The sequence below is a fragment of the Notolepis coatsorum genome (genome assembly GCF_963971535.1).
Source record: "Notolepis coatsorum genome assembly, chromosome: 2".
NCBI lineage: Eukaryota > Metazoa > Chordata > Actinopteri > Aulopiformes > Paralepididae > Notolepis > Notolepis coatsorum.
The window spans coordinates 175,800,100-175,813,927 of NC_140166.1; the positions used below are offsets into that span (position 1 = coordinate 175,800,100).

At 45.0% G+C, this 13,828-nt stretch overlaps 1 protein-coding gene across 3 annotated transcripts in view; it reads right to left on the reverse strand.

Moving 5' to 3' along the window:
- Positions 1-13,625, reverse strand: part of slc9a7 (solute carrier family 9 member 7) — a 79,113-nt gene extending 65,488 nt beyond the window's left edge. For all 3 annotated transcript variants that reach the window (XM_084307971.1, XM_084307970.1, XM_084307972.1), the window contains exons 1-3: positions 13,359-13,625; positions 9,832-10,034; positions 7,254-7,331 (exon numbers count right to left, since the gene is read on the reverse strand). In XM_084307971.1, the coding sequence (XP_084164097.1) occupies positions 7,254-7,331; positions 9,832-10,034; positions 13,359-13,587 (510 nt within the window). In that variant the 5' untranslated portion in view covers positions 13,588-13,625. The remainder of the gene's footprint in view (positions 1-7,253; positions 7,332-9,831; positions 10,035-13,358) is intronic.
- Between the last annotated feature and the right edge of the window lie 203 nt (positions 13,626-13,828).

Here is a 13,828-nt window from a genome sequence, read left to right on the forward strand (position 1 = left end):
GTAACTTTTCAGTGCACGTTCTTATTTACATTGTGACAACAGCCTTGTGAGTTCCCGCAGTGACCCGCACACAGACATGATGGAATTCAAGTTCATGTTTGTATTGATCACATATAGGCAGGCTATACATGGCAGTAAGATTCATTGTTCTTGTATAGCTCGTATTATTGTTTATGTAGGCTACCCAATACTGACATCAAAATGGATTGTAGTATGCCTCTAGAAATCATATGCAGCAGGTAGAAAATTGACGGGAGATCCATCGCGATTTGGAATCAAATTGAGGAGAACTTTAATCCCTGGGGTATTAATCAAACAACACGGGAAAAGGCAGTCATATTCCAGCACGGTCTTTATTAGCCGACAACAAAATAGATGCATCTAAGAATCATATAGCCAATCGAACACAACTAATAAAGGCATTCATATTACAGCACGGTTATAATGACACACAACCAACGCCAAACAGTGGTCAACGAACGGTCTTTATTAGTATTTTGAGCTGTCCAGGCAGAATTGCAGCAATGGTCTTAGGGAGCCGTTGATATCTGACATCACCGTTTACGAGTCCGCCTTTTATTTATCCCACAATACGCGATAGTGTCTTCTTGGTTCGACAGCAGTGAACAATCTTCGTGGAGTTTCTCAGGGTTCCGCTCGGGTCCGTCCATTATTTCACATCCCATGGGGGGTGTTTCCTCATTTTCATGACCATATATGGATAATCATGCACAAGCATTGACGGTAGAACAAAGTGGTATTCATCAACACGGAGGACCATAGAGCCTGCGTACGCACGTGTGATGAATGCCGACTTCCCTGTGCGTACGCTAGTTCTACATTCCGTGCTTACGTGTGGAAGTAGGTCAAGTTCTACGTCCACGTTGATGAATGAGGGCCCTGGTCTGAAGCCCATGATGTCAAACTAGTGGGCCGCGACCGAGATCTGGTTTAAACCCGGGGTCTCTGGACGAGCGGATTCTTCTCTGTCCCGTGTAGGCCCCGTCTTTCAAATGACTGAAAGTTTAAACCCTAATCACGAGGAAAAGTGGGTCTTGATCTTCGTTATCGGAAGCTCCCTGCTCAAGTCGGCTGCAGCCCTTAAGGGAATTGTGCCGACTCCGCTGTATGTCTGGTAAATCACCGTTGATATCTGGAGGTCGGCCCGGGTGTCACAGGGTTTGGCGTTATGGAGATGTTCGTGGTTGTACTACGTTTTACCCCTCACTGTTGCTTGGTCCATGTTGTACCTTGCGCTGCGCTAAAGGGGCCTGGTCCTTCTCCATTCTTTTCGCCCCTCTCTTCTCCCGCCTACGCATGGCTGAGAGGGGGTTGTTGAGGTGGTTCTTATGGAACTCCTCTGGCATCCCTGTGTACGTCCCGGTCCGCAGACGGCGGCCTGTCTGAAGTGTGGCTAATTATGTTCTTGTGTACAGTTCAGGTGATAGCTGCTTAGCTTGCGTGCTAGTTGTGTGGCCTACCTGTTAGCCAGTTAGCTGTTAGCTGCGGTGCTAGCTTGTTTCGTTCATTAGGCTAGGAACGTTAGCTTGTTGCTATCAGTCGGGAGTGGCTGTTAGCTTAATGCTACACTGTTGAACGTTACTGTGAGAATAACAAGCCTTAACACTCCGACTACGACGTCATCTTTGACAGAGGATGTTAGTCGACCCTACACCGGGTGCCCTGCCAGCGAGGACTTCGTCAACATGGAGAACGGCGGCTGGGTGGCGCGTCGGGCATTGCCCTCGTCACCAACGCAGGAGACGCCGGGTTCGACTTCGGCTGTCCCCGTTAACCTGTGTTTGCAGTCCTCTCAGCCTGCACTCAGGGTGTAGGTAGGAGTCTTGCTGGACTTAACACTTCTTCTTTCCTTCCCTTCTAAATGTTTTGTAATAACGATGTTTTCCAAAACGTATGTTGCTGCAATACATTGAGGATACGACGCGTGTTGTGTGTGAATTGTCTTGCCGCTGGTATAGGTTCTCTCTACCTAGAAAATCAGCGTTGTTTTTTACGTTAGTAAAAATGAACTGGTTTAGTTGTGATGAGAACTTGTGGGTTCATGTAACGTTAGTAACGTGGTTGAACTCACAACTAAATGGGTTGTTTACCGTGCAAAGCTATGCTTAGTGACATGTGATCGAGGAGTAAGTCCTTCTCTCAGCCTGTGATGACAATGAACAGGTAGCGTGTTCACATATTAACAGGGGTACCTGTTCAACCTGGTCGTATCAAAGGTAAGGTGGGAAGGGGTGACCCCCCCCGGTTTCCCTGGGGTTTCCCCCCCCTCCTCTCAAACATGTTTTGTTTACAATATATTGCGTCACTATGTTTGTGGGGATACGGTGTAATCCCTCAGCTTAAACTGCTGGGGTTGTGCTCCTGCTTGAGAAGACGATTTTTTTCCTAGGGAAAAGATTGTTTTGGTTGCTGTCATGTGTGCTTAGCAAGGCCTGTGGCCAATACATAATCGAGGACTTGGGTCTTCTCTCGTTATGAAAAACGGCGTTCCTCTGTAGTGAGAGTGTACTTTTGCCTTTTTTGTTGTGATGAAGGGTTGTGTGTGTCGCTAAGATCCACAACTGGGGGGGCGGCTACGTGGCGTAGTGGGCAAGGCACTCGCCACGAAATGCTGGAGACGCTGGGCTCGTCAGTTCGAGCCCAGCGCTCCACATTTGCTTTCAGTTTAGCTGGTCGTCCGTACTAATACACATTGGCCGTATTAGGGGGTGGGAAACTGATGGGTGGGGATCGGGCGTTGTGGACAGCGACTCCTACAGGTCGGTTGGTGCGCCTGCGCAGTAGAATCAGGAAGTGTCGGGGGCAGCGTGAGCCTCCCACGCGTTACTCCTCGCCACTGAGAGATCGAGCTGCGCAGGTGAAAAGATGCGACTGCTGTTACCTCAAGTACCGGAGGGGACTTGTGCTATGTATGACTTAGTCCACATTGCAGCCGGCTTGTGGGAGGCAAGAAACAGCGTCCGTGACAGGGGAGGGTTGAATTGGATGATACGAAATTGGGATGGGAGAAAAATATAGAAAAAATGGGAGAAAAAGTGAATAAAAAAAAATAAAAAATCCACAACTGGGTTGAGTGTTGGTCTACAGAAGCACATGTGTAAGTCTGGTACCGGGGCTCTTAAGGGGGCCCTCTCTTGGTCTGTGTTTTTTATTTAAAGAAATCAGGTGGCTGTTTTCTCTGGGTCTGTTTTTTCTTTGTAAAAATCAGAATGGCAGGTTTCGCACATGAATCTATGTGAAGCTGTTAAACGCTTCATGTAGTATGCTATGACTGGTGTCATGGCTCTACTTTGTCATTACATCGTATCAGGGGTGAGGGGTCGTAAAGGGGTGAACTGGTCCTCCCCTTTTTTCTGATTGGTCAGGGGTTAAAACCCCCTGTCCTACGGGCTTCCTGTCACGTTGCTGGTTCGGCACGTTACAGGGTAGGGGTGGGGGCGGGGAGTTTTCTGGTCCCACGCCCTGAAAGATTGGGCGTGTGGACCGCGGAAATTCCCCCGCCATAGAGTACGTCACTGGGCGCGTTTCTATTGGTAAGACTTCCGTGGGTTATTCAGGCTCCATGTTATGGACCTCTGTTACAGGGAGTTTCAGAGCCTCCTCCTCAGGGAGTTCAGAGCCTCCTCCTCAGGGAGTTTCAGAGCCTCCTGTGAGTTCAGACCCTCCCTCCCAGTGAGGGAGCCTCCTCAGAGTTTCAGAGCCTCCTCCTCAGATTGTCAAGGTGAGTAGAACTTAAGAAGAAGTTCTGCTCTGTTCTCTGTCTTTTCAGTCTATTGCTCACGTGGGAAGTCTCTCTGGGGGTTCCCAGTCCTCTCCTTTTTGGAGTAGGTGGACGGGGTATTGTTTAGGGTTTCCCTGACTCCTCGCCTTACAGGTCTGTTGAGTCATGGGTTTCCCCCCGTCATAGGGGTACGTCGCTCACCGTCCCCTCTTATGAAGTGTGGTTGACGGGGTGGTGTTTCCCTCAGCCGCGTCGCATGGGACCCATGTCCGTATTATTTTTTCTTTTTTCTGTAAAAATGTAAAATTAAAAAAGCTGCTTCTTGTCGTTCCCCCAGGCGGCTTGGAGGAACGGTATCTGGTGTCTTGTTAGACTATCCATTGATGTGTTTTGGGTCTCGACGTGTACATAGTGCTGGCCCTGGGTGTTTCTGTTTGCGGACGACTCAGCCCTGCTGGTCTCTGACAAGAACAAGTTACAGGTTGAAAAAACCCTCAGCTCAGAACTAGGCAAAATCTGCATATGGCTCGCTGATAACAAACTATCATTACACATGGGCAAAACAGAGTCCATTCTCTTCGGTTCAAATAACAAACTCAGCAAGACCGACGGCTTCTCAGTTACAGTGGGTGACAATATTGTCACAAGGAAAGAAGATATTACCTACCTGGGTTCCATCCTAGAGGCAAATCTTTCCTGTGACGGGGAGCTCCAGTAGCTCACTGCGTATCTCGGCGCTATTTCGGCGTCGGGGACAACCGTGCGCGTCACGGATCTGGGGTACACGAGTTCGACTCCCGGACTCGCCGTATTTTCTCAGAGTGTCTTCCCCTACTCTATATCCCATTCAACCTGTTTCTGTCGGTCATGCTTGACCAGAAAAAGCGATAAACGCTAAAAAGAACCAGCTGTCTGGTCAAAGTTTAAAAAAAAAATCTTTCCTGTGACAAAATGGCATCCAATGTAATAAAAAAAAGTCAACCAACGAACTCGATTCTTGTACCGGATCTCCTCACTGGTAAACAAGAATACCCTGAAGACTCTGGCAGGAGCACTCATTCAAGGGTACTACAACTATGCTTGCACCTCATGGTACCAAAGCACCTCAAAGGCGCTAAAAACTAAATTACAAACATCTCAAAACAAACTGGTCAGACTACTGCTTGACCTTACTCCTAGAACCCACCTCACCCCTGCCCACTTTGACAACCTAGGATGGCTTAGAGTAGACGACAGAGTACAGCAACTTGCAATGGGCCTGGTCTACAAGATACACTACACGACCAAGGTACCCATGTACATGTCAAAATACTTCCCAAAGGTCAGTGAATACCACGATCACAACACCAGAGGGAGCTCCACAAATCATGTTAAACCCAGATTCGGCTCAAACAAGGGACTAAACACGTTTCGCAATTATGCCACATCAATGTGGAACACCCTACCCAAAGCTGTAAAGGAATGTGAATCACTACCCACTTTCAAAAACACTCAAAAAACACCTAAGGGAGACTGCAACTCGAAACTGGCCCCTGTAAATGTCCGAACACAACCCCCTCCAATGTACAGTAAATTACCAAGTATGGTCTTGTCAATATTCCAATGTACAGTTTTGTTTGTACAGTTGTACAGTGTCCCCCACCCACCCCTCCTACCCAACCTCCCCCCCCCCCCACTCCTACCCAACCCCCCCCCCCACCTCCAAGGTACAGTCCCCCCCCACCCCCCCCCACCTACCCAATCCAATGTACAGTTTCTACGTCAAATGTATATACTCTTTTTTCTGGACTCTTTTTGTATCACAAACAGTACTGTATTTGCAAATCTGGTATGTCATAAATGTATAGATGTAGCAGTACTGTCTATCTGTATGTCATGTATGTCATATATGTTACGATGAATTTAAAATGGGGGACCAGGATGTAAACAAGACGAAAGTCTTTCTCTGGTCTGCATCCCCTTAACAATTGTATGTATTGAGCTGTACTGTACTGTACCCATTCTGCAATCTGTTAATAAACTTTTCAATCAATCAATCAATCAATCTGATAGGAATCACGCATGAGGCTTGCGCGCCTTGGTTGCTCATCATTAAAACGGCGTTTTTATGGGGCAACTGGGATGGAGTTTGTCTCTTCCGAGCGCCAGTTTACTAGGTTTGTCTCAACGAATTCTCGTTCACATCTGGGGGATGTTAACGGAATAGATCAAAGCATAGGTAGAGGGGTCTCACGCCCTTGGGGAGGGCCACTGAGCGCGGTACGAACGGGACCGTCTGAGTGGCGCCCTCTATAATGTTTTGGATCGACACGCGTACCTGCCCCCCTCCTAGAGTTGGGGATGTCGGCGCCTGGATTGAGGGATCGGCCTCTTCTGGAGGTCGTCTCCCCGGTGCGCTGCCTGCTCCCGCTGTAGTGTAACCTCTTGAGTGCTTCGAGTTACAGCCATGCTGACTGCCTGAGTATGCCAGGGTCAGTGAGCCTGGCGGCGTGCTATTGGGGGGAAGGGCCTGCTCTTGGATGGGCCCTGTCCGAATACGCTGGCGATGTGGGGGGCGGTGTCACTAGTGACCACCTATGTTTTAGGGTGCCGTGCTCCTCAAAAGACACTGTTTTAGGGTGCCGTGCTTCTCAAGATGTTTTAGGGTGCTGCCCATGCTCCTCAAAAGACACTGAACATACAATGTGCACAGAGGGCTTGCAAACCACAGTTCTGATACAGCTGTGGAAAAAGGTTGTATGGGAAATTATAACTTGAAATGGGTTCAACAGGGAGACATTGGCCCTGAGGACGCCTGAAGGATGTCCTGATCATAACAAAAGTGAGAAACTGCTAAGAGTAAAGACCAAAAGTGCATTACTGTATAACAATTGCACAGCTATCTTGGAGAAACGGTTCATGTTAGGGTAACCTCAGAGAGGAAATGAAAGACATCTGGTCTTGACTCAAAATTAGCTAGACTCATCTGGTCTGGTCTCAACAGGGCAATTTATTTTCAGTTAAGTCAATGCTCTCGCAGCCTGACCAATGAGAGCTCGTCAGTCTTCCATCTGTCCAATAAGACAGCCGTTTGTGGCAGCAGATGCAGCTGGCTCGACCCCACTATGCACAGCACACAGCCAGGCTCAGGTTACGATGCATGCATCATGCTAGTTAACCCTTTGTCCCAAAGAATTCTCGAAAAGGCTTCACTGCGGAATGGATTAAAGTGTCAAATTCTCAAACGATCCAACACAGCACACCCCTGCCCACACACCTAAATCAAAACATTTCAATGGCCGAAGAACACAACCTGCTATCTGAAAAATGCACATTTGTGAGAAAGTGATGTTTTCGTGTCGTTTTCTTGCAGAATGCCATTTTTGTTAAGGATACCCAATACAATACAGTTTACTGACTGACCAGGTATTAGCGCCTCGCAAAGTGCAGATAGGAGGTTTCCCCCCACATTTTTTATGCAGATAGGAGGTTTTGTTCTTCGGCTATCGATTTGATATGGAATACAACTTACCTTTTTCAGACTGTATCCAGCATGGAATATGATTGGAGGCAGCAATATATTGAAGAATACTTCAGGATCAAATGTAACCTATAAAATCAGAAGAACATTTTGAAAATAAAATTTGTATTGCAAAACTGAGAAAGGAATGAGTCTTAATCTGTAGCTGTCCCATGTGAAAATGAGCTATAGTAAACCTATAGTATCCATGTGTTTCTTTTGTATGCACCAAACACTATAGTAATACTATTGTGATTCACCTTAACACATTGGTTGAGCGCCAAAGACGAGTAAACTCATTTTTAGATCCTTTTTTCTTTTATTCGATTTTTTTATTCATTACAGGTTCACGGACCTCTGTGTTACCATAGGAAATCATTCTGAGATCCCTAGAGTGCAGTACCGGCCAGATCCTGCTAGGTGGATAGTATCGCCCACCCTTTGAAACCCTGTTCCAGACTGTGTGTTACATCTAATGTCCTCCGGGCAGACTATTTTGGTCCAGGAAAGTCTAGCGGTTCACCCGATCACATTGGAACGCATCCATGGCCCCTCGATGCATGTGTTGTGCCGGATTATGTCGGGGACCCGATGGACATCAATACTGGAAATCGCGATCAGACAATTGGAATATTCTTTTTGGAATAACCCCGATCAAAGGTAAGGACTATCTGACGTCAATTCCACCTTGATCCTACAATGATTTCATATCGATCCAGCTGATCAGCGTGTGTGGTGTTGCCAAATGCCGTTACTAGCGATCAGAGCATCAAACAACGAAACATAATACCTATTATATACATTTGATTTGGAAATAGTAGCATGTCCAGGCGAGAAACGCCAACAACTTTAGTCAAATTCACATAGCGCCCTATAACTGAGCTTTTCAGGAATTAGCCCAGATCACTCGTAAACTATACAATATTCACCACGGGATAAAGCACGAACGTATACATGAAAAGATTATCTCTTTTTTGCATGTGTGACGGGAAAAAGTGACTGTGAAATGACCATAGTATTGTCTCCATAGCTATAATATAGAATATAGATATAGCTCTCCAAACATAGTGACGCACAGTGAAAATAGGCCATGGAAAGCTGGCGCATTAGCTACAGGGATAAGGGTAATGGCTGGTGTTAAAGGGCCCTATTGTAAAAATGGTATTTTCCTGTGTTTTGTTTTGTTGAGAAAATGTGAATACAGTTCAGCGTTGACAAGAACCCTACCTATTGAAAGATGCATGTGTACAAAATGTAAAACTTCTCTTTTCTACCTAAAGTTGAACCTAAAATGTGTTTCTAAAATTTTTCTGCTCCGATGCTTCCCAAGATGGGGCCTGCGCCAAAGTTTAACTATTATATATTCATTTCTATATAATATATTATATTGTCATTTGTAAAAATAAACACTGTTTGTGTTGCAAAGTCTCTGTTAAGTTGAATTTGATCTACAATGCCTACTTGACAGTTTTATTTGATGGTACAGGCTTGTGCACTTGCTAGATCTACGATACTTTTGATACTACGATTGTATTTGTATGATAAAAGCGGCTCACTCGATACAGGCACAGAAATAGCCTGTTGAGAACAGGACAGAAACAGAAGGGTATAAAGGCTGCTAGAATGCATAATATGAGTTGGTTTTTTTAGCCCAAAATAAGACATGTTTAGGGGACCTCAAATACCTATATTAACTTGTTGTAAAGGACTAAAATATGGGACCCATAATATTCCACTATAGAAATACCGTACTAGGCGGTCAGGTGGCGTAGCGGAGATTGCGCTCGTCACCAATGCAAGAGGCTGCGGTCTCGACTCCCGGAGTCAGCATTGCTTGGGGCTTGGGCTGATCGCTATACTAACCCGTTTGGCTGGGTTAGGGGGAGGGCAAGTCATGGGTGGGAATCTGGCGTTGTGGACAGCGACGCCTACAGGTCTGGGCTTCTGCTCAGCAGAGGCAGGACTTGATGAAGGCAGCGTGACCTCCCACGCATTACACTTCACCAATGAGAGTCCTCGCTGCCAGGTGAAAAAAGAGTCACTGGCTGTCGCCGTGCGTGTCGGAGGAAGCGTGCGGATGACTTCAGGGTTCCCTTGTATCGACCAGTGGGAGAACATGCGCACAACAACCAGGTAGGGGAGGGGGGGAATTGGCACAACGACTAAATTGGGACGGGGAGAAAACGGAGACAAATCTGAGAAAGAGAGGATTAAAAAAAAAAATAATAAATAAATACTGTACTATGGTGAATCACTACAGTATTTCTACATCTATAGACAACAGTCACATTCTAAATAGGCCCCTTTGTATTTCCTGTTGCAATTTGCGGCAGGAAATAAACAGGGGCCAAAGCTGTTCCCCTTCCTTTGTTGACAGGAAACACATTTGGGTCCAAACTGTTCCCTAGCAACATAATTCCAGTAGACGGTTTCACTGGAATTGTACCAATAGGGAACAGTTTGGACCCATAAAGTATTTCTGTGGTGAATCTCTATGGTGGTGTGTATGAAAATAAACAACACAGGAATACCATAGGTTTTACGAGAGTTCATATTCATATGGAATGACAAAAAGGATCATCATCGTTACCTTGCGCAGCATGTCATTCTGTTCCACGTTGTGGATCTCCCGCGAGTTGATCTCTCCTTTCAGAGTGTACTCAAAGAACTTGCCACTGACGTTGAGCAGCAGGGTGCTGACGGGTCCCTCCTTCAGCGAGCAGCTCGGGGGGGTCTTGTTGTGGTAGCTGGTGGCGGGGATGCCGTAACGCAGAATCACACCGACTAACAACCCTGAGAGAGAGAGAGACAGTGTTGTTATTGCATAGTTTAACCCTTTCACTGCCACACGACAGAAGGTTAACCTTTACTATCACACAACCAACGGTCGAGGGTTAACCGGCTGTCGTGTGGCAGTGAAAGGGTTAACCTTCTGTGAATTGTCACAGTGAAAGGGTTAACCATTTGGTAGTGCGGCAGTGAAAGGGATAATCAGCGCGTCAGCACTAAGGGTCAACGCTGGACAGTACCGGAGCAGTCCTTACTAGTATAAGACGGTATTTCAAATTCAGAACTCAGTATCAGCAGTGAAAAAGCCCTATCGGGGCGTCCATGATCAACACTACACCTGAAATACATACTGCAGCTTACATCTCAGATTTCTTATTGCCATTTCTCTATCCTCATTCAGTTTAGACCCGTAAGCTCTACATACAAACTACAGTACATCAGTTTAGAGTGACCCATAAATCCTCTACACACAAACTATGGTACGTCATCATCCATCATTATGTTCCTGTAATCTACTGCAAGCTTCTTCAGCCAACCAACACATGCTATTTCTCTAAATGGTAATGAGTAATAACCGGAAACAGGGTGTGACCAATTCAATGAATTACTATACATATATACTATATGTGTGTGAGTGTGTGTGTGTGTGTGTGGGGGGGGGGGGGTTCTGATCCTGATCCTCTAAAACCCAAATTACAACAGTGTAGAGTTCAGTGAGGCAATTACTGAGAAATATTTTCCTAATCAGTTTGCCTTACAAGACAACAGGACGTGGCAGCGAGGCATAGAGAGAGAGGGAGAGATAGTGACAGGAAGTTGAAAGGGAAGTGAAGCTAGGAAGAAGGGAAGAGAGGCAGGCAGTCGTCCTTTGGTAATGCAGTAGTTATTAGGGATGGGAGAAATAATCCATTCACGTCAGGAATCACAATTCTACATTTTGCTTTTCTGCATCGATGCACAAAATAAGATTTTTTTAATCCATTTCTCTGTTTTTAATGTGTTCTTTTTCAATTCAATTCATTTTTAATCATTATGTGGAACCATTAGATTTAAAGATGTATTATGCAGCGAAACAAGGTACTGAATGGGATTGCATAAAAAGATGTGATGCATCTTGAAAGGTTTGATCGTCAAATCAACATAGCTGTAGTAATCATAAAGGCCCCTAATGTCTCCCACCCCCAAGTTATTACCTGCAGGAGACGGGGCAAAGCTGCCAGCACTGCATTCACTATAAATAAAGTACCAGCGGGTTAACTAGAGAAACTGCATGCTGTCAACAAAACATTTATGTAAATAAGCACACAAACAATCAATACAAGATAGGCGACTACTAGAAAAATGCTGACCTAGGTTGGAATCTGAATAATGAGGGATTGAGAAATTAAGTGTGCCATGTAGATTTGTTGGAAAATTACTTCACTTCTCGCAAAGTACAACATTTGCCATCCTTCCAGTAGATAAGTTGTTGCTGCATCTGAACTGATCTGAGCATCTTTACTGTTAATTTTGTTTTCCCTTAAGGTATTTCAACAGTATATATTTTCATCTCTCCGTCCTAGGTCAATTCCATGCACACTGTTTATCTGCCGATTCAAATGCTTCACGTGTGCTATATAGCATGTCTGTAATGATGACTGACATATTGATACCTAAGATGGCATCTTGTTATGCAAGTGTCATCCCATTACATTAAAAGAACAGATGTCTCAAGTCCCCCACCATCAACATCTCATAGAAACAAAGATTCTATGAGACCACAGTCAGTCACTAATTCAATGTTAAAGGATAAACGGGATAGGCGCTCACCGTCTTCTCCAGAGTCAGACAAGATAGATATAAATTGCCTCCCTGTGCGTTCAGTAGAAAGCTATCCGACTGCAAGCTAGCCTAGCTTAAGACAAATGACTGGAAGAGAATATGGACCAGCTAGCCTAGCTGTTGGCCAAAAACACCTCTCCCGGAGTATTAAGTTAGGCTAGTGGTCCGTATCTGCTGCCATTCATTTGAGCTAAGCTAGGCTAGCTTTCAGCCAAATAGCCTTCAACTGAATCTGAGCAGTGAACAAGGTAAATAACAAAGAGCAACTTCAAGGTAGACCTCCCAGGTGCTGGTTGCTGACTCGCTGTACCACACAGCTTGTTTGCAATGGAAAAGATTTAAATGGACACAATCAGCATTTGGGAGAACAATGGAGAATAGTCACTGTTGGTGCACACACAAAATTAGGTAATAACCAAACTATACTATCCACATTGCTCAAGGAGCATACCACGGTGTGTAAAAGTAATAACATTGATCGCTGACCAGAGCTGGACCAAAATACCTATATTGATGAGTCCTGGAAGTACAGACATCCCTGAATATAGATAATAACTTAACCAAAATATCAATCCTGAATCTAATCTAAAACCAGCTATTTGAACTGTTGCCTACAACTTGTCCCAAATAAACAGTCGAAACTCTGCAGGAAGGAAACCCCATTGAAAAGGGAAAGCAAAGTCTAACTTTGTGATCAGAATGCTCTGGTTAATGAGTGATGTTGACAGCGCAGGGGAATTGGATCATTCTGAATAGGCATGGTGAAGAACACAATAGTTATTTTTATTTTCCCTTATGTTTTGTATTAATCTAGAATTCCCTTGTATTCATTGTTCAAGTGTTTCTTTTTTGAGGGGGGCAAGGACCATATTGTTAGTCTGTTTTTGATCATGATGCAGTAAGATATGTTTTGTGGAGAGGTTAAGAATACATTACAGATCCACAATCCGACATGCACATGTAATGTCTAGAATCCTCTGAAGACACAGCATGGATTGGTGAATGTGACTGACTGCCCATGATGCATTTGATCTGTTGGTAGGCCTAATGTTTGTTTTGCCCGTTTGCTGTGGACCTTGTTGTGTTGTGTGTTTTTTTTTTTTTTTTTTTTTTGCAACGTATTGAGCAACCGGTTCACTCACACAAGAAGGTAAACATAGGTCTACATGAAATGAAAAACTACAAAAGAGCATTAGTTAGTCAAGTTTCCAATATTATAATATGCGCCCATTTATCTCATGCGCGGCAGTGACCACATAAATAAACCTACAGTACAGAGGCAGTAGTTTGATCGAGACAAGGTAGGTAGAGCTGCCAATAAACGCACATTCTATAAATTGTCACTGCTTCGAGGGGGGAAAAAATTGTTGAATGTGACAAATCATCGTGGCGCATCGATGAATCTAATAATAATTATTTTATTGATCATCGTTTATGTGTAGACTACCAGGACGCATGCAAAGCCTGCAGCAGGGAGACTGGGGGTTAGTCTTTAAACCGTCTCACCATATATCATTGCCAATCCGGTCTCGTGAAGGAAACGGACTCGTCTGTGTTTGAAGAGCCAAATAGTGAGAATTGTTAAGGTCAGCAGTAAAATGAATGTCAATAAATTAACGCTGTCCTGGCGATGACTTTCTTCAGCCTCTTTCTCGGTAGCAAGTTCCTCCATTCCGCTATCCTCTGCGTTCATTCTAGAGACCGTATTTAAAAGCAGAATTAAAATGGGCATCATCTTCTCAACAGCACAGACTCCCCGCAGCTTTGGTTCTCGAAAAGCGTCCATGGTGCAGGATGCTGATAGTAGTCTGCCTCTATGCCATGGCACTGCGCAAGGTAGATAGATGACTGAGAAAACAAATTAGTGCTAAGGAATCGTAGGCTGTAGTTCAACCTTTTAAAGGTACACTGCGCAATATATGAGGACTTCCGTCCACTTGAGGTTGCACTGCCCCTCTGGAACAGAGACCAAATGA